Source organism: Coturnix japonica, chromosome 1 (assembly GCF_054131305.1).
Source record: "Coturnix japonica strain WE chromosome 1, WE-NBRP24, whole genome shotgun sequence".
In the NCBI taxonomy this organism is placed as follows: Eukaryota; Metazoa; Chordata; class Aves; order Galliformes; family Phasianidae; genus Coturnix; species Coturnix japonica.
The window spans coordinates 132,992,431-133,015,545 of NC_140663.1; the positions used below are offsets into that span (position 1 = coordinate 132,992,431).

The following is a 23,115-nucleotide window of genomic DNA, read 5'->3' on the forward strand; positions in this document are numbered from 1 at the left end:
CAAAATGCAATCAAGTTACTCAGGCACACAGCCTCACTAATCTCTAGAACCACCCAAGTTCTTCAACTCCCTCTTGTATTTCTAAAGGGCATTTCCGTAAAGCCTCATCATTACGATACTAAAACAGTGCTGGGAATGTACACGGGTTGTTGAGACGTCTGTTTTTACACAGCCTATCAATACGCCTAGTTCGACTTTTTCGCGCTGTGTCGGATCTCATCAAGAGGGATTCATTTGAAAGTGCATACTGATGATCCAGCTGTTTACCCCAAACTAACTTTAAGCCTTCTTTTAATCGAGATATAATATGTTTCAAGTCTGAGGTTTTCCTGGGCTGTCAGATCTTATCTGAAGTGACCAGCATGAAAGTGTGTACTGATCATACGACCCTACTCCAGGAGAAACGTAAGCCTTCTTTTTTTTTTAATGCAGACGTCATACAAACAAGGTTTTTTCACTCAGGATTTTTTAGTCGGTCAAGCAAACTTCTGGGTAAAGTCCCTTCTATGTCAGTCAGTAATGAGCAACTTGTGGGTCAGGGGGAGGTGCTCCCAATTACTCTCTTTGAACAGACTAATTGTACAAGAATTAAAAATAGACACTTTCACATCCCATACGACAGTAGCCAGCAAATCAAGACCAGCACACAAACAAGTTTTTTTTTGAAGCCCATGAAAAAAAAAATCTACTCCTCCCACAAAAGGGACTCACGTAATCACTCTTGAAAACAATGTGCAAGGGTAAACTTTCACAGTCAGGCTATCCTGCTAATGCCCATAACTAACTGCTGACAGGATCTAAGAAGCTGCAGATATGTAAGTACAGAAATGATATATATCTTTTTTTTCTTCATGCCAGCAAACAGCTCCAGAAAGATGCTTTCCTTTTGTCTTATACTGAACATTTTCATGTGGCAGGAGAGACAAGCCTTGCGGAGGAAAATCTGTCAGATTTTATATTTCTATCTTAATATGCTTCTTGCTAGTTCTTATTTAAAGACAGATGATCCACAACATCAAGTTATTTCTAATGCTTTCTTATAATACCAATTTCTCTTCAGAATATTTCTAATTATTTTGGCAATCAGAAAGAAATATTTGATACTATATTATCTCAGGGTTTTGTTTAGTGTAAGTAATTTAAATTACACTAATGCAAAAGAACTGCTGTTGAAGTAGCAAGTGGGACTCTGAAGTTCTCAAGTCATTCACCAAACCCTGCAGAATACTTTAATATTAGGTTTGTGCCTTAAAACAAATCTGTGCCGTGGTAATGAATCCACAGCTTTCCCATTCGTATGTGCTCCTTGCCTCTACTCAGTCAGCTCAAGAGCTCCTCTGTCACTCTTCCCATGTCTGAATATTGTAGCACTGTATGAATCCAAAATGTTAGGAGCTAATTCCTCTTCTACCCTTTCTTTCAAAGTTTTCAGGAGGCATTCTTTTTCTGAATCATAGCTCTCCCCTTATTACTGATCTTCATGCCACAAAACTAAATAAATATTACAAGCAATGTGACTTTTTTACACCCTCATGTTAAATATGATACTTTTACATGTTATACTGGTAAAACTAGGCAGGCTGTTAAGAAAGCATGAATTTATCAGGAAAAAAATAGATGTATGCATGCCCTTGGACACAGAACAGAAGAGATTAACATGGCTCCTCCAGAATAGAGATAAAGGTACTGAAAACTGAGCTGGCCACTCATCCTTAACAGCTCAAGTCTTGACCCTCTTTGTTCTTAGACTGAGGAGTATGGATACACACAATGAATAATAAATTTAACTTACAGTTATAAAGTTTTAATCTCTGAGATTGATTAAAGCCAGCACCTGCTCAGCTTCATATATCACTTCTTCAGAATACATATATACATAAATACATACATAATTGAAGGTTTGCATTTTTCTAGTTTCTAAGATATGAAGTCTTTATCTGTATCTCATTAGAATGTTTTTTCCTCTTTTACTTGCAGGAGTGCAACTGTTAATGGCTTTTATTTATATGGCATGTTTCAGACCCTGTGCTTTTCACACTGAGTAGACTTAGGGAGGTGAACTGGAGGGAGGTTAATCTCAGCACCAGCACTGCTGTAAAAATTAACATGTATCTTTGGTCAATATGATTTAGGTCAGATAATTCTTACACTTTTCATAGTTATCGCATTTGGAAAGAAAGATCCAACAGATACGAGCTAGACACATACATGTCCTCTACTTTGCCTTTAACTATTTATGTAGCATTTCAACTCTTTCATTTCCATTCCACTTATTTTAGTGTAACTGTTATTTAGAATACAAAATGCAGTTGTTATACAGTTTGGTAAAGCAGGTAATAATAGATAAAAGGATAAAAGCTGAACCATAAAGATTTCATATAGTGTGCATCCAAAAATTCTGCTACGGAATACGCTTAAAGAATATTTTAATTCTTCTTACTCAGCAGTAAGAGAATTTTACTCATGCAACACTTCGGATTCTCCATAGTCTGGTTTATTTTTGCTTTAGTATTCCAACTAATTTGGATTTATACTAAGAAAAAAGTACTAGACTGGAACTATCCCACTAAAATCAGCCACAAGTAGTGACCTGAGGATCCAGTCATCAGGCTTACCTGTGAGGTTGGACATGAAACCCAACAGCTTTGAAAATAATGTACTAAAAGAATATGAGAATTTCAGCACTAGAAAGAAACAGGAAGCTCTAAGAAACGCCTGTCTCCTGTCTCAGCTTTTATGAAGACACGTGTAGTCCCAAGCCTAGACAAATGCCACCTTCTCAGATCCATGTATCTTCCCATATTAACAAAGCATCTGGCTATGCAATTTGACATGCATGCTTTTTAATATATGTAACACAGTTGGAAAAAAACTCATTTCTCAAATATGTGAAACACATAATACAATGAGGATCACAGCAATGATAAATAAGAAATACAGACAGAAAATATTACTGGTCAAAAGAATACAATTACTTTTAGAAATTAAGGAAAAAATTAAACACACTACCACAGCATTGTGTATTTCCCATCTTCCGCTGCTTTTAAGCTCTCTAAAGCTTATACAACTTTGATCCATAGAGGGCTGTAGAGCTCAGTAAAGTCTTCAAGTTAGGCAATTCAAGGAAACAGAAGAAGTGTGTTTCCCAACCATTTCTCCTAAATCATTTATGCATATCCCAAAATTTTATCCCTCGATACAGTTTGTTAAAGAAATAATACTCGTCCATCTCAAAGTGATGGAACCATGCTATGTGCAGAGCAAGGACAGATCCATGATCTGCCATGCCTCACCAAGGAGATAATTATATCCCTCTTACACTAGATAGTGGACAGATGGACTGGGGATTTACCTCAACGAGTAAAAATTATTAAAGAGACAGACAGACAAATCACACATTAGATTACAACACACAGTTAAAGCCTTTTACAGTATTTCCCACAGTGCAAAAAACAAAAACCCAAGATAAAACAAAAAAGCAAACAAAAAAATCCTACAGATGGTGCTCCTCTACCAAAAGAAGGAGATGAAAGCAAGGAGAGAACTCATTTAGCTCACGGAGAGAGCTTTTATCACTGCTTGTGCATAATTTAAACCATGTAATCTAAGTCTGTAACACTACAATTGTACGCTTATAGCTTAGGTTTACCACTTCCATAGTTCAGTAAATGCAACACAGTATTCTATGTTTAAGGGCCATCACAGGTAAACATCTGAAGGAAGCCAGGCTTGGGGCGATGTGCATCCAGGCTGGAGCCACAGCCTTCACAGTGGGGAATCTACTCTGAGCTGGGCCCTTGCAGACTGCACTATAAACATGAAACATATGAATAATGAATATTCACAAATAGAACAATCTCCTAGAAAAACTAATTTCCTTCTTCTATGGGATTACCTATCTGGCTGCTGAAGGAACCTGCACAGATGTAACACATTTGAAATTTTATAAGGAGCACAACCTGCTTCCCAGTGGTTATTATTACTATAAAATACTCATCAACCACATAGGACAGGTTAAAAGTAAACTATCTAACAAATCTCATCGAGTCACTGGCTACAGAAAAAACCACGACTGAGTGGGTGTATTTCAACAATTTTCCACTCGTTATCAGAAAGCAAATGCAACACTAAAACTGTAAGAGGGCAAGTGACAGAACAGCAAGGAAAAAATGGCACTGCTTGGAGGCCTGGGCATAATATTAATTTTATACTCTCCCAGGTGCACGTTCCCCCCAGGTAGAAGCAGAGAACAAGGGCTGTGCCATAGACTGCAGTTATCCCAGGACCCACTGAATCCAGGAAGCTCTGAAGATCACAGGTAGATCATGTTGTAAGCTTTCTAGTAAATGCTGCCCGACTCTGCTTCAGACACACAGTCCACTGAGCAGAAAAAGTGGGGTCACAGTAGTGAGAATGTTTGGTGGAAGGTGAGAGCCATCTGGAACCCCATTCTCCCTTACTGGAACTGAACTGGAGTGGGGGCACAAGTCTCAAGATTATTCTGCCTCGCTGTGAGACATTTGAGAAGCTCACCTTGAATTGTCAAAACAGTGAGACTGTGTAAACACTCCTGGGGGTGGACAGGGACTAATAAGGCAGTCTTTATTCCAAGAGGAAAGGCTTAACAAAAGCAGCAACTGCAAAATGCTTCTGGAGAAATTTAAATAAGAGATGACCACGATTTAGTGGGGAGATTGACTAAACACTGCTGCAGTACAAAGGGCTAATTCTCCTTCTCTCCAATCCTCCAAATCAAGACCAAACATCCTCACGGAAAATATGCTTTAAGTGAATAGCTAGTGGGATCTATACACAAATAACTAAACATTAGCACTGACCTCTTGTGATACCAGTGAGTAAGTCTTTCTGCACTAGAGCTTTATCAGTGTCACTGAACCCTGCATAGCTGCAGAGTTCAGAAGAAAAGGGTACAAACCTAAACAACTTTCTCTACAAACAATACTGACAGAGGTACTGATAATGAGACAAGAATTTTAAATACTTAATGCATTAGAATCATGTATCTCTATGGAAAAAAAAAAACAACATGGCAATATCTTACAAAGTTATTAAATTGGTAAAAGTAAATTAACTCACAAAGTATTACTAGGGCGTGTAACTCAGTAATGCCACTAAGAATCAAGTCAATGCACTGATCTGCTGGTGTGAGATTTGCAGCAATGAGGAGGTCACACTCTCCAGTTTTGCTCTAAGAATCTCAGAACACAAGTACCACCCAAACTGGGGTCAGTGTTGGTTTTTTCTAGATACATTCTGTGCAAGACAGTGTATGTTCTGTAAATGTAACAGATCACAAAGGACGGCTGCAAAAAAATATTGACACTGGTAGAAAACATGAGCCTCAAAATAACTTCATTTTACTTAATAGTCCAGGCACTCTTTATGAAGGAATTGTTTTAAGTGCAGCCCTGTTCAAGATTGACAAGCAAAGCTGAAAAACTTGCTGACGACAATAGAGTTGACCTAACAACAGTGAGAGCTCAGCTGTACAAAGAAACTCAGCTGATGTATATTAAATCTTCAGAGGGCTGCAACTTTATCATCTGCTTGAGCTCCAAGATGGATATAGAATCTGAAGAGTTTTTAAGAAATATTAAGTGTATCAGGAAATGCAGCACTTAGACATTATGGTGACTGCTCAAAAATGTCCATACATACCTACATACAAACAGAACACTATTACTCACCTAGAGTACTGTAAAATGCATGCGCTACATTAATATACAAAATACTTTGGGGATAGCAGAAGATCAAATGGATCCCCTGCCCAGGGCTGACACCCACAGCCAGCAGAAGAACCTGCTGACATCCTCCTTTAAGGAGCACTAATGTGTGCATCTGGGAGGCACATCAGCAATAAAACAGTTTATCATACACCTTAAGCATATGCAAAGAGAAGCTGTGTAAGAAATGACTTTACCGAAATATCAAGGGAGGTGAGTAGAAAATAGACGTTGTGTTGGGAACCTGAACAAGTGATCAGAAGCATTCAAATAAGAGAAACAGAACAAGCTGAAATACCTCACTGATTCTTATCCAGATGCCTACACAAACCCAAATGACTTTCTACGAAAAGCAGCCTGTTATACTTTAGTAAACCAAGCCATGCTACGTGCTCCTGAAAGAGACACACTAAGGTACTTGAGATATTCTTAAATCTGAACAGCAGTCACAGAGCTGATAATTAGCAATTCAATTTCTTTTTTCAAGTCACAATACTCCCAGTTCACATTTGACTTCCAACCCTGAAAGCAGTGTTTAGTTCATGCTTCTTGATGTGCTACTTATTTCCTTGAGATGTTTAAGAATCAGAACATCATTCATTTATCCATCAGAAACCTCTCACCTGTCTATCCTACAGCCTGTGCATGTATATGTTTGATAAGAGTATCTGCATGCTGCATTTCTTCCTACCACATGTAACGTAACTTACTCATGTATCTTACTACATTGAGTCCACTGCGATCAGGAACCTGAGATCCATCACCAGCTATCTGCAGATTTACTCTGTACAGAGGACCTTCCTTGCCTCTGCCAGTCTAAGCCAAATTCTGACCAAACTTCAAAGAAGATACAAAGCTTTTAATGCTTCCACAAGTTAATAAAAAGGTAATGAATACTTCATAAAAGGTGTAGATTAAAACCCAAAAAACAGAGACATATTTTACTGGAAGTCTTCTTCAAGGTACAGAACGTTGTAGCTGTTCATAAATACTGACTGTTGAAAGGGAAATCCTTCAGAAATAATCCAGATACTTTAATTAAAGATTTCAGATGGATTTAAAATTCAGTTTAAACAGCTCTTATCTCCAGATAATGTTCTGCATTAAAGTAGGAGCAATCATGTCTCCTATTTTAACCCATATAACTGCAGATAAGCAGGCTGACAGTTTGTATGAGTCACTCAGATGGAAAAGATGTCTGATATCACAACTAGCATTAATATTTACTATCTCTAGAAACGTAGCCACCTCTCTCCATTACAGTCATAACAACACAAGCAGCCTGAATTAATCTGAAAGGGACTAGCTAGCAACACTGAAGGGAGCATGCCCAAGAGTACACATAAGAATAACTTCTTCAGGGTTTTCTTTCCTTCTTTTTAAGTACATGAATAGAGCATCATATAATTCTGAAGTTATGGTGCTTTCAACAGTGTTGAGAGACTTCTACATGAATATTCTCTGCATTTTCTTTAAAATGCATTTTCTTTAAAAACTCACTGTGCTCAAATACGTAGGTGACAATTACAGTGAAGGCCAACTAAGAAGGAATACCATGACAGTGACAGATACCTTAAGGACTGTACCAATCAACAATACATTTCTCACTTCGATTTATTAGCTAAATTCTTCAGACTTTAGGTAATACATTGCAGAACAGCTGCTCAAGGAGTAACATCAGATGCCCCCCATCCTTGCTGACACTTGCGCTGTGCAAAGCATTCTGCGCTGGAAGCAACATCAACAGGACAGGGTCCTTTCCACTTCTAAAATTCTGCTAAATCAGATTTTTAATATTTTAAGTTCCTCAAGTCACCACCACTTTGCAGATCTTCCATTTCATGATATAACCTCCAATTAACCCGACTTATCCCGGGACCTCTACAGTCCTGGGAAGAGACATAAACATGGATGCCATGATGTCTTCTCTCAATTTATTGCTGCGTCACACTCCTTATATACCATCCTAAATCCCACGCAGACGTGTACACCCGCTATGCAAAACCCAATGCACACAAGAGAACCTGTACACACACCTACCTAAACCCCCCGCCCACCAACTCTTAACCTACAGGCCTAACTCAGCTGTTCTAAAACACTCCATCTACTCAGAACTACTGTACGCACTCATAAATCCTTACAACGACAACTTAGTACCCCAACACATTTCATTTCTGACTATGCAGATTAAGAAGCAATTTCTAAAATCTACTAAATTGCAACATATGCAATATACTTCAGATAGGTTATATCTCTTTTGCAGCACCACTGAAAGGAGACTGAAGTAGCAGTCTTAGGAATTTATGTATATAAACAATATCTGAATTAGATTTCCAAAGTCAGTTCTTAGATCTAGTATTAAATAGTCTGAATTATTATTCAAGCATTGGAACAGGCTGTCCAGGGATGTGGTGGAGTCACCATCCCTGGGAGGTGTTCAAGAAACATGGAGATGTGGCACTGAGGGACATGGGTTAGTGGTATGGCAGGATGGGATGACAGCTGGACGTCATGATTGTAGAGGTCTTTTCCAAGTCTTTAATGACTCTATGATTATAATCATATAATTATAATCACATAATTTTCAAGCTGAAGGAATTGGAGCTGTTCAGCATAGAGAACACTGTGAGGTGACCTGATGGTGGCCTTTCAGTCTCTAAAGGGGCAGACCCTTTAGCAAGGTCTGTGGTGACAGAACAAGGGGAAATGGCTTCAAGCTCAAAGAGGGTAGATTCAGGTTAGATATAAGGAAAAAGTTTTTTTCAGTGAGGGTGGTGAGGCACTGGAACAGGTTTCCTAAAGATGTAGTTGATTTCCCGTCCCCAAAGACTTTCAAGGTGAGGCTGGATCAGGCCGTGGGCAACCTGATCTACCTATGAATGTCCTTGTTCATTGCAGGGGAGTTGGACTAGATAGCCTTCAGAGGTCCCTTCCAACTCTAAGGATTCTACGATTCTATTATTAACGCCAGTATGATAAGCACAACACTGAAAAAAATTAGTTTCCCCAAACAATGTAAACCACTGCAAAGTGAATCCTTAGGAGCAAAAAACTGCCTAAAAATAAACTGTAATACATTATAAGATTTCGTTTTTATACCCTTGGGAACTTCATATAATCATTTATCATGTGATTTCCTCAGACTCCTTTTTCCTCTCAGACTGGTTTCACTAGTTGTCTACCTCCTGATTGTCTGTTAGCTTCACTTCCAAGTACACGGGGAATTACAGGGGAGGTTTATGTTGGATATTAGGAGGAAGGTTTTCACACAGAGGGTAGTGACACACTGGAACAGGTTCCCCAAGGAGGTTGTGGATGCCCCGTCCCTGGAAGCTTTCGAGGCCAGGCTGGATGTGGCTCTGGATGATTGATCTTTGAGGTCCTTTTCAACCCAAACCTCCCTATGTTTCTATGATGTCTCTGGAGTATTATTTTGCCCACTGTCTGTTGCTTTTTTGGTAGTAAAAGGGTTGCAATCAAAATATAAAAGCCAGGGAAAGTCATCTTTTCATTCGTTTTTGGAAGCAGGCTTGAAAAAGTATTTCACCATACTGAAGTTTCATTTCAGCTTTTTAGACTCTTGCTTTTTTCTGATATAGGTTGGCCACTGCTATGCAGAAGTAGTTTATCTACATTTATTACAAAATGTCCCCTTTTGTTTTTTCCACGTAAGGTCCACTGAGCTTCCTGCAGAAACACCAGTTGCAGAAATGGACACTTTCACAACTTCTCAGACAAACAGTTCTACCTGTGACTTGTATGAACATAAGGATACAGCAAGGATAATCCTATCTGTGTTCTACAGCCTCATCTTAATTCTTGGAGTACTCGGAAACACGATTGCCCTCACTGTCATTTTTAAAAACAGAAAGAAGATAAACTCTACTACCCTCTATTCAACAAACCTCGTCCTCTCAGACCTACTGTTCTGTATTGCCCTGCCTACAAGGATAGCCTACTATGCCATGGGATTCCACTGGCCGTTCGGAGAAGCATTATGTCGAATAACTGCTCTCTTGTTTTACATTAACACTTACGCAGGTGTGAACTTCATGACGTGTCTGAGTATCGACAGATTTTTTGCCGTCGTCCATCCATTCCGATACAAGATCAGAAGGATTAAATACGCCAAGGGCATTTGTGTATTTATCTGGTTTCTTGTATTCAGCCAAACTTTCCCACTGCTTATACAGCCCATGACACATGAAGAAAATGAAAGGACTACATGTATGGAATACCCAAACTTTGAAAAAATAGCCCATTTACCATTTATACTTCTTGCCGCCTGTTTAGTAGGATACGTTATTCCCCTTGGAATTATACTGTTTTGTTATTCTCAAATTAGCTGCAAACTTTTTCAAACGGCCAAGGAAAATCCACTGACTGAAAAATCTGGGATAAACAGAAAAGCTATCAACACAATCCTATTTGTAATTATAGTGTTCATCATCTGCTTTACCCCTTATCATGTTGCAATCATACAACACATGATTAAGAAGCTTCAGTATCAACCATTATGCAATGAAAACCAAATTTTCCAGAAGTCACTCCATTATACCGTGTTTTTGATGAATTTTAATTGCTGTCTAGATCCTTTCATCTATTTCTTTGCATGCAAAGGATACAAAAGGACTGTACTGAAAATACTGAGGCGACAAGTGAGCGTATCAATTTCAAGTGCTGCCAGATCACACCATGAAGAAAGCTCACGCGATGTGGGAGAAACACAAATGATGGTACTTGCAAAATCTTCCAATGGAAAGTTACCCGAAAAATCAAGTCTGTAATATACTGCAGTGAAGTGGGCTTAAAAATCCTGGGTCCACAGTAACAATTCTTAGCATTCCCTGTACAGTAGCTTCAGGAAGATTCTGTTTCTCAGGATGTCAGGAAATCAAGGACTGATGTTCGACCGAAAAAGAACTATCACAGGACAGCAGGAAGACTCAAAATTACAACTTCCTACCTACATCATTTTGACTGATGTCATTACTTTTTCCAGGAAATGCACACCATTGTGAACGTCTGATTTCCATGCTGCACATACATACATACTCCTGGATGTCATTAACTCAAGAAAAGGCTTGACTCAGTTTAACTGGATGCACCAAAAATAGCTTGTAACTCAGAGTCACAACAACTAGCACACCTGAAAATTACAAGAGCTCCTTCTGAGCTACAAGAGTATCCATGTGTTTATTATCTCAATCACGCAAGTCAAGCAATCAAATTTTAAGATAAAATGGACAGCTTCTATGCACAGTTTGACTACTGCAAGTGCTTCGATTATAGTCACTTGGAGTTAAAAGTGCATTTTATAGTACTTATAGATTATAGAGTACTATATAGCTTACGTATGTCTTACTGGAAAATTCACAGGGATATTTTTGTCAAATATAACAGATGAAAATCTAATGAACTCTTCAATTTCTCCCAATACTGACTGTACTCCATACATTCAATCAGTCTTTTCAAGGTGCGTTACCCTTGAATCCTTCTTCTAAGGGAGAACTTTTCTTTCCAGTATGTTCCAGTATGTATTATAGAGACTGTAAGTTGTATATAAATTATTTATGGATGCAGAAATAAGTTCATGCTAGAGACTGAAACACAAAAAGTGCACTGTTCTGGTTAAAAGAACATGGATACAGGTTTCTTCTTCAGTTCTTCTGCAGAGGTCTGAGTCTCAGACACAAGACAGATGTTTTAGAAACAGGAATAAAAGTTCACTGATGAAGCTACCAAAAAGTAATTCAACAGATTGTCTTTAATGGGATGAGCACTGTTTACCTGAGAGGGCTACAATGATGATAAAGGGTCTGTAGAAGAAGATGTGTGAGGAGCGGCTGAGGTCCCTGTGTGTGCTCAGTGCAGAGCAGAGGAGCTGAGGGGAGGCCTGATGGCGGCTGCAGCTCCTCACAGGGAGCGGAGGGCAGCGCTGAGCTCTGCTCTGTGTGACAGCGACAGGGAACGGCATGGAGCTGTCAGGGGAGGGGCAGCTGGGGGTCAGGGACAGGGTCTGCACCACAGGGCGGTGGGCATGAAACGGGCTGCACAGGGCTGTGGGCACGGCCATGAGTGCTGGAGTTCATGGAGCATCTGGATGCTGCTCTCAGACAAAGGGCCTCATTTTTGTGTGGTCCTGTGTGAAGCTGGGAGTTGGACTTGATGATCCTTATGGGTCCCTTCTGGTTTGGGATATTCTATGATTCTATAATCGACAAATGGGTTCAGCGGGATTGTCTGGGAAAGAACAAACTTTTTCACTGTGCCTTCACAGATCACATCTGGAATGCATTTGGGTACACTGAAATGGTGCCTGAAGAGACCAAATGACATAAACACATCCTACTGGAATTGGCTGACTACCAACATACATCCAGGATGTGGGTCTTGGGTTCCTGCAGTCATGCCCTTCCGTAACGTGTCAATTTCCTTCCCTGCTTTATTTCTGGACCCCATGTCTTTTCTTTTGTCTTCTGCCTTATTAATATACCTTCACTTGCCAACACAGCTTGGTAATTGCACCATGTGATGAAAAAAGAAATTTAAAGAATGCCTGATAATTACTGGCAAAAGGTAAGCCAGATGTCAGAATAAATGTTATTTATTGCAGCTATATCTCTCCAGCATTGAGACTGTTCTGAAAAGCCACCAAATAAACAGTTATATTTGCCATCATTGCAATTTCTTCCTTCCTCACTTGTTGACCTCTGCCTACCTGCAAACACGGAAGGGTTGTAGCTGAAAAGCAGTATGGAAAAATTAATTACTAATACCTTTATAATGGGAAAGAAAAAGCAAATACCACTTAGACTGTCAAAATTTAATCTCCAGTTCCAGAAGACACTATGTTGGTTGCCACAGTAAAGTGGAATACGAGAATTTGTTTTTAACATGAGAAGTTCACTTAACTCTGTATATTACAGCAGTTCTGTTCTTGCCAGTTTTTTTTGTAATAAACTATTTAAGACTTTGTTGCTGTAGGAGTCAATAAATGATAACTTGATAAAACCAGAGACTACTCATGATTGCCTAGAAGTTGTAAAAATAAACTATATGTATTAACACCATAGCACTACAAACTCTTTTTACTAATGTCTGTTGGTTTGTTGTTATTTTTTTTTTACTTCTGGCATGTATCTACTGTCAAAAAGCCTTTAAGGCTAGAAATCTGTAAACCATAACTCAAGTATATATCACAACATCATGTCACATAATACACACATTTACTCACTTTTAAGCAGAAACGAAGTGAAGGGCTGTACTGATAATGCCAGTTTCTCTGCCTCTGCTTCCTCATGTTAGCAGTTCCATTATTTTCAAGCCCAGACTTTGAGAATGTTGATGTGATTTTAAAAACAAACAGCTAACTTCATACAAAAATACTGCTTTTGCTCAAATAAGCCTCACAGCATTGATCTGGCTGGATACTGGTTCAAAAAATAAAGCTTTTGTTCTCCTTATTTTAATATTTCTCAGATACTGAACAAAACAACGATTAAAAAACCAAAAATAATAAAACAATAATAAAAACTTAAAAGATAAGCTCAGCTTCCTGACAAAAGTCCTACAGACAAAGTGACAATTTACAGCTGAGGTAGCTGATGCTTCCCCTCAATGCTCATCAGTACTTAACAGATCACACTAATCTATATCAGTGAGACTGTTATATATGAAATCTGAAACTGCCAAAGGTAGCAGTGGTGGTTTCAGCTGACCTACGACTGTTTCAAAGGAGCTGTCTTTCTTCTACCAGTTGTGCTGTGGTGCCGTCACCAGGGCGGTGGTAAGAAGCTGCTGCATGGGAGCAAGGGAGGCCAGTAATTCTAAAAGATTGCGGCTCTTCCCAAATGACTGATTTTCTTCAAGAAGCCTTTTCCCACTCATTCTGCAGGCACCCTTCCACTGGTATTCTTTGTTGGAATGTTTTTAGAACAGAATCTTTACCCAATGAAGCACACCTCAGGTCCCTCTCCTCCTGCATACCTCACACACGTGAATAAAGGGAGTAAAACTGTATCTGGTATCTCTTCTGCTCTCCAACACTGAGTATATAACATGCTGAGAAAGTAGGAAGCGAAAGGGCTCTGAACACATAAACAGACTGTTGAAACAGAACAATTAAAAGTAAGTATCCTGACTTCTTCCTTTGAAAGAAGGTTGGCCATTAACACCGAGGAAGTTCACACCAGCAAATTCCAGGAGCAAAATGAAGATTGGTAGACAGTAATTCCAAAGGTAGCACATAACATTTAGCAAACATTACTGGACTAGTAGGTGTCCAGAAAATATCGGCTGCCAGTGTTCCTCACAGGTAGGAACTTTAAACTACTTAAGTACTTCTCGTTTGAGATATCATGGAACGCTGTCTTAAAGTAAAGCAGAATTCTTTTCTAACAAGACAGATGCATTAGTGCAAGATACAGAAGGGACACAATTATCTCCAAATAGGCACCATTTCCTTTCAGGACTGAGATGATCTCATATTATGCAGTCTGTTGATACTCAACACAGTAATGGTCTCTAAACAACAAAACTGAAAAAGCAGGGCAAGAGAAAGGCAGGGTGTTTTGCCTTCCAAGGTGTCTGTTCAGAGACTGGCTGGACATCAGTCTGCTTGGGGTAGGCGGTGAGTAACTGCTTTTGCACTGCTTGTTTTTTTCTCACTTATTCAATTGTCTTAACCTCCACCCATGAGTTTTCTCGCTTTTACTCTATTGTCTTCACTATCCAGCTGAGGAGGAAAGAATGAGCCAGCAGCAGTGCAGTTGTTTAACTGCTGGACAGCATCAAGCCACCGTACAGACCTATATGGAAGCCCTGCTCTAAGACACTGATATACAAACTTCACTTAGCTTCCACAGACTGTGTCAGCATGCTCACTAACCAAACGGACAGAGCTGCAGTTATCCTCCACATTCAGACTCCCCTCAAACACTGTTTGGGTGTTTCCATCCACTCGTGGATTTCATTATCAGTATGGGGACAGACAACAACTCCAAGAAAAGGACTTGCAAGTTGACAAAGACAGTGTCATAGGTGAGAATAAAAAACAAGCAACACATAAGCAGCTGGTCACCATTAGGGGAGATTCCTGCAAGGAGGACCTACCCATGATATCTGAATACTAAGTGGCTTTTTGGAATCTTGTCTGGAGACAAACTGACATTCAGTTTGGACAGAAACAAAGATATTAGAAAGATCTTAGTAAAGGCTAATGGGAGAAAACTTAAAAAACAACCAATTATTGTCCTGAAAGATACACAGATGAGGAACTTGCCAGCTACACTCATCTCTTAGCAAAAGCCAGTAGCAGCAGCTGTGTGAAATAGTAAACATGCTACCACAAACTGCACAGTTCCTGAAGCTCCTTAATGACTCCTCTTTTACCAGCCAGCTTATTAGTATAAAAAGGTTGCAGTAAAGACTAATCTAGTTCTGAAATTCAAAAGCTTTCAGGTAAGCAAGGATTGCATAGACTCCATGGAAACTATGAACCTCTAATAAAATGAAAATGAACATGGCACAGCTGAAGAGAATGAGGAAACTCTGCCTTATTGTTTTGGAGTTTCGGAGGACCAGAAAAGCATGGATGTAGTCTGTCTCTTCTGCCTGGAGGCCTGTGATACAGAGCAGAAGTAGAGCTCAAGACAAAGCTCAACAGTTTGTATTTTAGCAGTATCTCTCTATGCTGCCTCAGGTGAAGGGACATCAAGAATCCTGAAAAATATCAGATTAATATTAGAGGAATATGTCCTAGTCCCAACTGCAGACTAAGGCTACGGTACAAAATGAACACAACTAAGCTGCAGTTCTTCTCTGAAGAAAAACGAGAGTTTCTGTAATAAATGTTCAAACATATTTCCTCTTTTTTTTTTTTTTTTTTTCCTCTCAGAATTCTGCCTTGGTTTCCTGCAATGTCTAACTTTGGACCTCTTGAGGCAGATATCTTCTCTTTGCATACAACAGTCCACAATCAATCTTTCTTCCATCAGTTTGCCTGCCCCCTTTTTGAACTCACATAAGATGTTAAGATCTGTAGCATCTTGAAACAAGAAGTTCCACTCTGTGCATGCTGTCTAGGGCCAATTCGTTTTGCCTGCAGCACCTGCAAGTTTCATTTGAAGTCCCCCATTTGCCATACTGGAAATGAATGAACATGTTGAATCCACGTTCACCCCACCCACATCCCTCATGATTTCAGACATGCAATTAAACTCTTTCCTTCGAGTCATCTAATCTCTTTTCCTATGAATCCCAAGCTATTGGTCACTTCATACAAACTACAGACTGAAGGAAAGAAAGCCAAAACACAGAAAAAAATGCAAATCTGAATGTGTTAGGGCTGGTGGCAGAGGAGAGCAGGGTATCTCTACACAAAGGAAACCAAGAGTGCACCATCTTATTTTCCCTAGCACAGCAGCACATAGGTGACTCACAGAAACGAGACGCCAACCCATTACTGCCAAATTTGGATCACTTTGCTCAATCAGGTCAAATAGAGAAGAACCAGATCTCAAATGTTTGGAGAAACAAGCTAAAAAGAATTTCAACAAATCAGAGAAGTCAAATGAGAAGTCCTGAACCTGACATGCAATCCAGCAACACAGCAGGTTGGACACTGACTGGATACAGGACAGCTTGGCAAACAGGGCTTGGGGTCTTGGTGACAGTAAGTTCAAAAGGAGTCAGTACTGGGGCCTCTTAACCAAATACATACTGGACCATGCTAGAACAAACATCAAGGGAAGAAATCCTTCTCTGTTCAGTACGTGTGAGACCATACATGGAGTACTGTGAAACTCACTGTTCTTGGGGTAAAACTAGCAAACAACGACTGAAAACATTGCCTTGTGTTATCCACTAAGCTCATTGTCACTGCTATCCTCCTAAATGGTCAAGACACGGCTTAGATTTATTTCCAAAAGGCTGCATTCATTTTTTTTTTCCTCAGTGCAAAAATACGAGTTTCTCCTCTTCCTCTTTTCTTTTCCTCACTTGTGACAGATGTTGTGCAAAGTGCTAAACTAAAAAAGCAAGCTTTGCACCTGTGCTGAACGCAGCAACATTTGTGGTTATCCTACCCTCTCCAGAAAAGTATGCAGTTTTATACCAAGCGCAAGGAGAAATATGTTCCTCACTCTAATAAGCTAGACATAGCAGTTTCATCCTTCCTGTGGCATGTAACTTTCGAGGGAAGTTGTGGTTAGTTAGCAGAAGGCACATCGATGCAGCCTACTTTAAATATAGAGATGCTGAAAACTGTTTATTCTCAACTTACGAGGCTACTAAGCAGTCAGATAATGTTTTGGCAGCAGCTAAGAATCCGGTGAAACCTTCATACTGCAGTTTCTAAGTATGGAAGGTTACAATAATTCTGTCTAGTTGTAAGAACAACATGGATCCCTGTGCCCCATAGTCATATTAGTTTAGATAAAGTACGGGATGATTCCATTATTTGGGTTTTGTCCTAAATCACCACTTAAACTCCACAAGAGCTCAAAGTTGAAAATCCAAGTTAGAGCCTGGAGAGATACCATTTGTTTGAGCAATGTTTTCTGGTCAAACAAACAGAAAGTCCGCCTTCTGTCTCTCCATCTATAATCGTTTTTATATGATTCTGTTCTTTGTGCTTATAAATATATGTATTTTTCTGAAGTACTTTTCTGTTGTTACGTTTAAACATGTTAAGGAGATGGTGCTTAGGAACATGGCTTAGTAGTGGACTCAGTCTTTGCGTGGATGGTTGGACTGGATATAAGAGTTGTCAAACCTAAATGATGAGAGTGGTTAGGCCCTGGAACAGGCTGCCCAGGGAGGTTGTGGATGCCCCGTCCTTGGAGGTGTTCAAGACCAGGTTGGACGGGGCCCTGGGCAACCTGATCTAGTAAATGTGTATGTTTGGTGGCACTGCCAGGCAGGGGGGTTGGAACTACATGATCCTTGAGGTCCCTTCCAACCCGGGTCATTCTGTGATTCTGTGATTCTGTTTCTGTTTGTATATCTCAGATTCTTGACAACATCTCATTATCTCTCCTCATGGCTTTATTCTAGACAAAAAACAATGTAATTTATCAGATGACATTTGGCTAGAGGTCTCTAAGAACACAACATACTGTGTATCACTAACAAAAATGTGGCCTGGAACAAAGTATCTCAGTTCTGTGGAGAAAAAAAAAAAAAATCAAGCCATCTGAATCTGTTGGCATAACAGATTATGTTTGTATAACAGCACCAAGGGATCTTTCATCTTTAACTCCTCCTTAACCCACAAGCTACAGCAGAATGAGAAACAACATGCTCTGATACCATCAGCAGCAGTGGAACTAGTGACCACTAACACTAGCGATGACTACAAAATGAGCAGATTTAACCTCCGGGCAAAGGTAGGATATCTCTTCATCTTCTACTGCTTTCCCCCTGCACCAGGAAAGCCATCCAGCCAGTGCCTTCAACCCATGCCTTTGGCCGCAAGCAGCTTCTGCGTACACGTGAGCACTAGGGAAGCTGCCCACAGCTAAGCAAACCTACACAGCTAGACAGACTCCATGGACCATCACAGATAGCGAGCTTAAGGTCAGGGAAATGCCTCCTGTTGCCCAAACTCATTTTACTGCCTTCTGTAAAGGACTCTATACATTGCCTCCAGTCTTCTGCTGTGTGTGGAAGTTGAATTTGGAAAAAATCCATTCCTCTGGCTGCAGTTCTGCATTCCCAATAGAGTTAATTCATTGCTGGTGATGAGTGGGCACTTATTGTACAGATGAGCATCTCCATTCAAGGAGACGAGCATCACCACCATCCTATAACCCCCTGCAGTATTTTTTGTGCCACAGCATGCAAATTCACGCTTAAATCAAATGACTCATGATTAGAACTGTAATAAAAATGTCCATTAAAATATTTTTGGAGCAGAAATCAATGAAGAGTTAATAACACAATGTATTTTGCACTGAAACAGGCTGCCCGGAGAAGCTGTGCATGCCCCACCCCTGGAGGTGCTCAAGGCCAGGTTGGATGGGCCATGATACAGCAGGAGGCAGCTCCACCCACAGCAGCGGGTTGGGACTGAGCGGGCTTTAAGGTCCCTTCCAACCAAAGCCTTTCTCGGATTCTGTGCTTTTAACAACAGATGAAGCCTCTTCAGCATGCAGCCTAAGATCAGTTCTGAAGAACTTCCTTTTTAAGTGGTGTTTGCCTTTACAGTTTGAAGCAGTTTTCTAAGAGAGAGCAACGTTTATTATTACCTTATATCCTCTGTCAAAAGAGATGTGAATGTCAGGGCAAAATGATGGGGTTTGAACTCTGAACTCTCTTCTCAGAAATCTGATTCTAATCCTCTTTCACAAGGTGTCACTTTCTATTTCCAAGCAAAAACAGGAAACAAGTGCACCTCATTGGCCACAAACACGCTTGGGCGGAAGAAATTTTTGGTACTCACTTTAGAATTTTCCAGCATCACAAAAAATCAAAACAAACCAATAAAACAGCTCAAAATAAGAACTATGATTTATGCTTCATCTAATTCACTTACTTGCAGCAAACTCTTCCATGCAGATAATAATGACAGCAGTTGCAAAGAGGGGAAAAACATTGGGGTGTATCAGTAAGATGCACCAAAAATTGCAGAGCAGTTAAGAAGTAAAGGTTAGGGTCTTAAGGGACCTCTGCCTGAAGAGCAACACTTCTCTGATCCATAAGATATCAAAACATGAGCAGAACTTTGAATCAAATTGCAGAAGTAACTTCACCAATGATTATTTGTTTCATTGTGATAGAAGCCAGCAGTAGACAACTGTTCCATAAAGAGTGAGTGAGCCACACAATCACTAATCCAGGTGTATGCCTCATAGACACCATGGAACTCAATCAAGGTGTACCCAATTAATAGCATAATTAACCAATGTTAATTAACCATGGGCAATGCATAACTCATCAGTGTACATGTAGTCAATGCATATTTAATCATAAGCACAGGTATAACGTATTGTCTCCTCCATATGAAATTCAGACTATGCACATTTGTTCTAGGACTGTAGCTTTACTAACGAGACAAGAATAATAGAGCATATCAACCAAGGGAGTCTGAAAAGCTAAGTCATCACTCAAGACTTGCCTGCTACCAGCGATGGTAGAGCCTGCACCATGAGAAAGACTGTGCAGAAACACTGGTTATCTCAGAGATGGTGAACCTCACACAGAAAGGCTCTGACCAAAGGTCCACCCGATGCTTTTATCAACTCAGGGATCTCAGCATCAGAAGAGACATAAGGTTTCACTACTTGTTATTATCTTTTCTTGGCTAGTAATAAATAGCTACTTGCTTTTAGGTGTTTGTGCCTTCCTTGCAAGGAAGCAGAAGGAAGCAGCCCCTCCTTGATGCAAAATACCTGGTATTTCATTTATTGCTTTTATAACTGTAACACCAGAATCATTAAGATGATTACAATTCCTTCCCTCCAAAAAGAAAAGAGGTTCTTTCAAAAAGACCAAAGTGACTAGGTTAAAAAATTAAAGGAATAAATCTCTGTTGCAAATAGAACCAAAGTGGGACCGCTAATGATAACGCTGTAAGAGAATATAGGAAAAAAATGCAAGCAAATTGCTGGTCATGGAGAGCATGACAGTGAGCTATCCTAAGATTTGAAAGAGTTTCAAGCAGAGGAACTGGGATGAAGCAATGGTTGTAAGAAAACAAAAGTATAGTATCTGATTGTTATGAATGCTCCCATCTTTTAGGGTGATAAGGACGGCCAACAAATATGCAGAAATATAGCAACTTCTTAACACTTTTAGAGAAAGTATCCATTTTCACTTCAGAAAGTTGAGTAGAAATATAAAATACAGTAACCATCCATTTATTTTTGCTCTTTTTTTTAATCCCATACTCCTCTCTATCTGCTGCTCTGATTCTGATAGACAAGTACTAAACCATTCAGAGATGTAAGCAGTCTCAGAACAGTACACATGGTGCAGTCCCTTTTTAACAATTATTGGTTCTTCTAATTATCTTTGTTTAAAACTATCTAGTACATAAATCCAGCTACAACCCATTTATTTTTAGAAAGAGTTAAGATAGCTGCCAATATTTAACTAAGCTGGCAAGGCTCACGTAACATTTACCTCCATAAGCTACTTACAGAATGCTGACTGCAGCAATTAAACCTCCTGCAGCGCAAGCCAGTTTCTCTCCCCTTAAAAATATTTCCAACTTGAATAATCACACTTACTTCACAGAGCTCTAATTATAACATCCTTGTCACTTGTGACTGATAGAAGTAACAAATAAGGTAAGTGTGGAAGTGGTGACACCTACTTTTCTAAGTGCCTGCCTGCAGATACAAACGCCACTTAATACTCTCTGCTTGCGTCTGCCAGCATCAGAAATGACAGCCAAAAGTACCAGGGAAGTGACTGTCCCTTTGTACACAGCACTGGCGAGACTGCACTTTGAGTGCTGTGTTCAGTTTTGGGCCCCTCACTACAAGAACCATACTGAGTTGCTACAGCATGTGCAAGGGTATTGAAGCCGGTCAAGGGACTGGACACGACTTGTAAGGAGAGGCTGTAGGAACCGGGGTAATTTAGAGTGGAGAAAAGGAGCTTGAGAGGAGACATTACTGCACTCTACAACTACCTGAAAGGAAGCTGTGGTGAGGAGGGTGTCAATCTCTTTTCTCACGTGACAAATGACAGGACGCAAGGAAATGCTGTTGTGTCAGGGTAGGTTTTGGATTTGATTGAATATTATTACAAGGAATTTCTTTGCATTTCCTCAAACTTTGGGACAGGTTGCTCAGGGAAGTGATGGAGGCCCCATGCCTGGAAGTATTGAAGAGACCTGGGGATGTGGCACTACAGGACATCATTTAGTGATGTTGCTCAGTAGGTCTGGCAGATGGTTGGACTTGATGACATCAAAGGTCATTTCCAAACAAAAGGAAAAACCTTTCAAAGGTGTACTGCCTTGTTTCCAGATTTATTCAACCATTTGCAACACTTTCTTTGTCAAAATATCCCCTCCAACTTCCTTTCTCTGAAATAACATTATCCAACTATTTATTTTGTGTGCGTGCACGTGTCCATCTGAGAAGCTTGATATGAGCAACACAGAAGTAAACTTAACATCTCAGACAGCACAGTTTTGCATAGGGCAGAGATTTTGGCTGATAACAGTAATTCGGTCTCTTATTACCCTTAAGTACAGGGCTTGTATTGACAAAACGTGTAGAACCCTGTCAGACAGGCTATAGGATTCTTCCTCATCAGTCTCCCTCCTCTGGCAAAGGTTACTGGCACTACAGCAACCAGTGCTTTAACAACAAGCAACCCAGCAATCAAGCATGAATCTCGTGGTACAGCCACAGAGGGACAAAGTCCCTCCTCTGCCCTCCAGCTACATGCTCCCATTGCTTTACTTGCTTTGGTCCTGGCATTCATCCATCCACAAGTGAGAAGGTTCAGAAACTTCAGGCAGAGCAGAATGATTCCTACAAGAAGTAAAAATGAGTAAAAATGTCCTCCAAGTCTGGGGCGGGGAGGGAGGGGAAAGAAGAAAGTAGAAAGTATAACCTGGTAACAGTCAAAATCCTGTTTCTATGAGGATCAGAGCTAGGAGAGGGACTTGATTCTCCCTTAAGTTAACCTGTTCTGTGTTTATCATAACAGAAGGGCAGAAAGAGGCATAGGGTAACTATTTGCACAGGTAAGTTTGACAGCTGTGTGAGCTAGATGGGGGGGTGGGCACCACAAATAAATGAGAACTATGGACTTCCCTTCCAGCCTCTGACACCTGACCCGTTACTGCGCTTCCAGGCCTTGCATTGCAGCACAGACACACCAGTTCTCTGCACTCTCCCAATTCCATCCAGCCAACATATCACCTAGTCCACAGCCAAGCAAAGCAAGGGAACATTCAGCTACATGATAAGCTGAAGAGGGTCTATATTCCCAACTCCCCACCAAGTTCAGCACTAAACAACGACCTTTCACCAGATTCTGTATTTAGCATAAAGCTTGGGTAGAGCAGAGCCACAAAGGACAGTACATCACGATGACCACGCTGCCAAGCACAGAAGCTACTTCTGTATTGCTTCTTATGGCACATTCTCATGGAAGCAATACGTTGGAGCTAACTACCGAGACATGATGCATATGTCTTCTGTTCAAGTTTTTGAGTGTAATTCTGTAGAACAGCACAGTAATTGGCTACTCCTTGATTATCTTCCACAGTAAATATAATTCATCATTTCTTGGGTGAGACTTTTAGATATAGAAAATCATATAGAATCACTCAGGCTAGAAAACACCTTAAAAATCATGGAGTCCAACCACAACCTAACCATACTACCCTAACTAACAACCCTCC

At 40.1% G+C, this 23,115-nt stretch overlaps 2 protein-coding genes across 6 annotated transcripts in view; one reads left to right on the top strand and one right to left on the bottom strand.

Moving 5' to 3' along the window:
• The window catches only part of UBAC2 (UBA domain containing 2), an 87,236-nt gene that overhangs the window by 37,452 nt on the left and 26,669 nt on the right, over nucleotides 1–23,115 (bottom strand). The window lies entirely within an intron of this gene.
• Nucleotides 715–12,829, top strand: LOC107307985 (G protein-coupled receptor 183-like). 2 transcript variants are annotated; one of them, XM_032442019.2, is made up of 3 exons: nucleotides 718–815; nucleotides 4,220–4,318; nucleotides 9,418–12,829. In XM_032442019.2, coding segments are annotated over exons 1-3 (1,215 nt in total). In that variant the 5' UTR covers nucleotides 718–813; the 3' UTR covers nucleotides 10,532–12,829. The 2 variants fall into 2 exon arrangements, with proteins under 2 accessions (XP_015707011.2, XP_032297910.2); XM_015851525.3 differs by lacking the exon at nucleotides 4,220–4,318 and having other exon boundaries at nucleotides 715–815.

Coding starts and splice junctions, on each gene's coding strand:
- LOC107307985 (XM_032442019.2), top strand. Junction 4,319..9,417: donor GGAAGCTCTGAAGATCACAG/GTAGATCATGTT, acceptor TTTCCACGTAAG/GTCCACTGAGCTTCCTGCAG.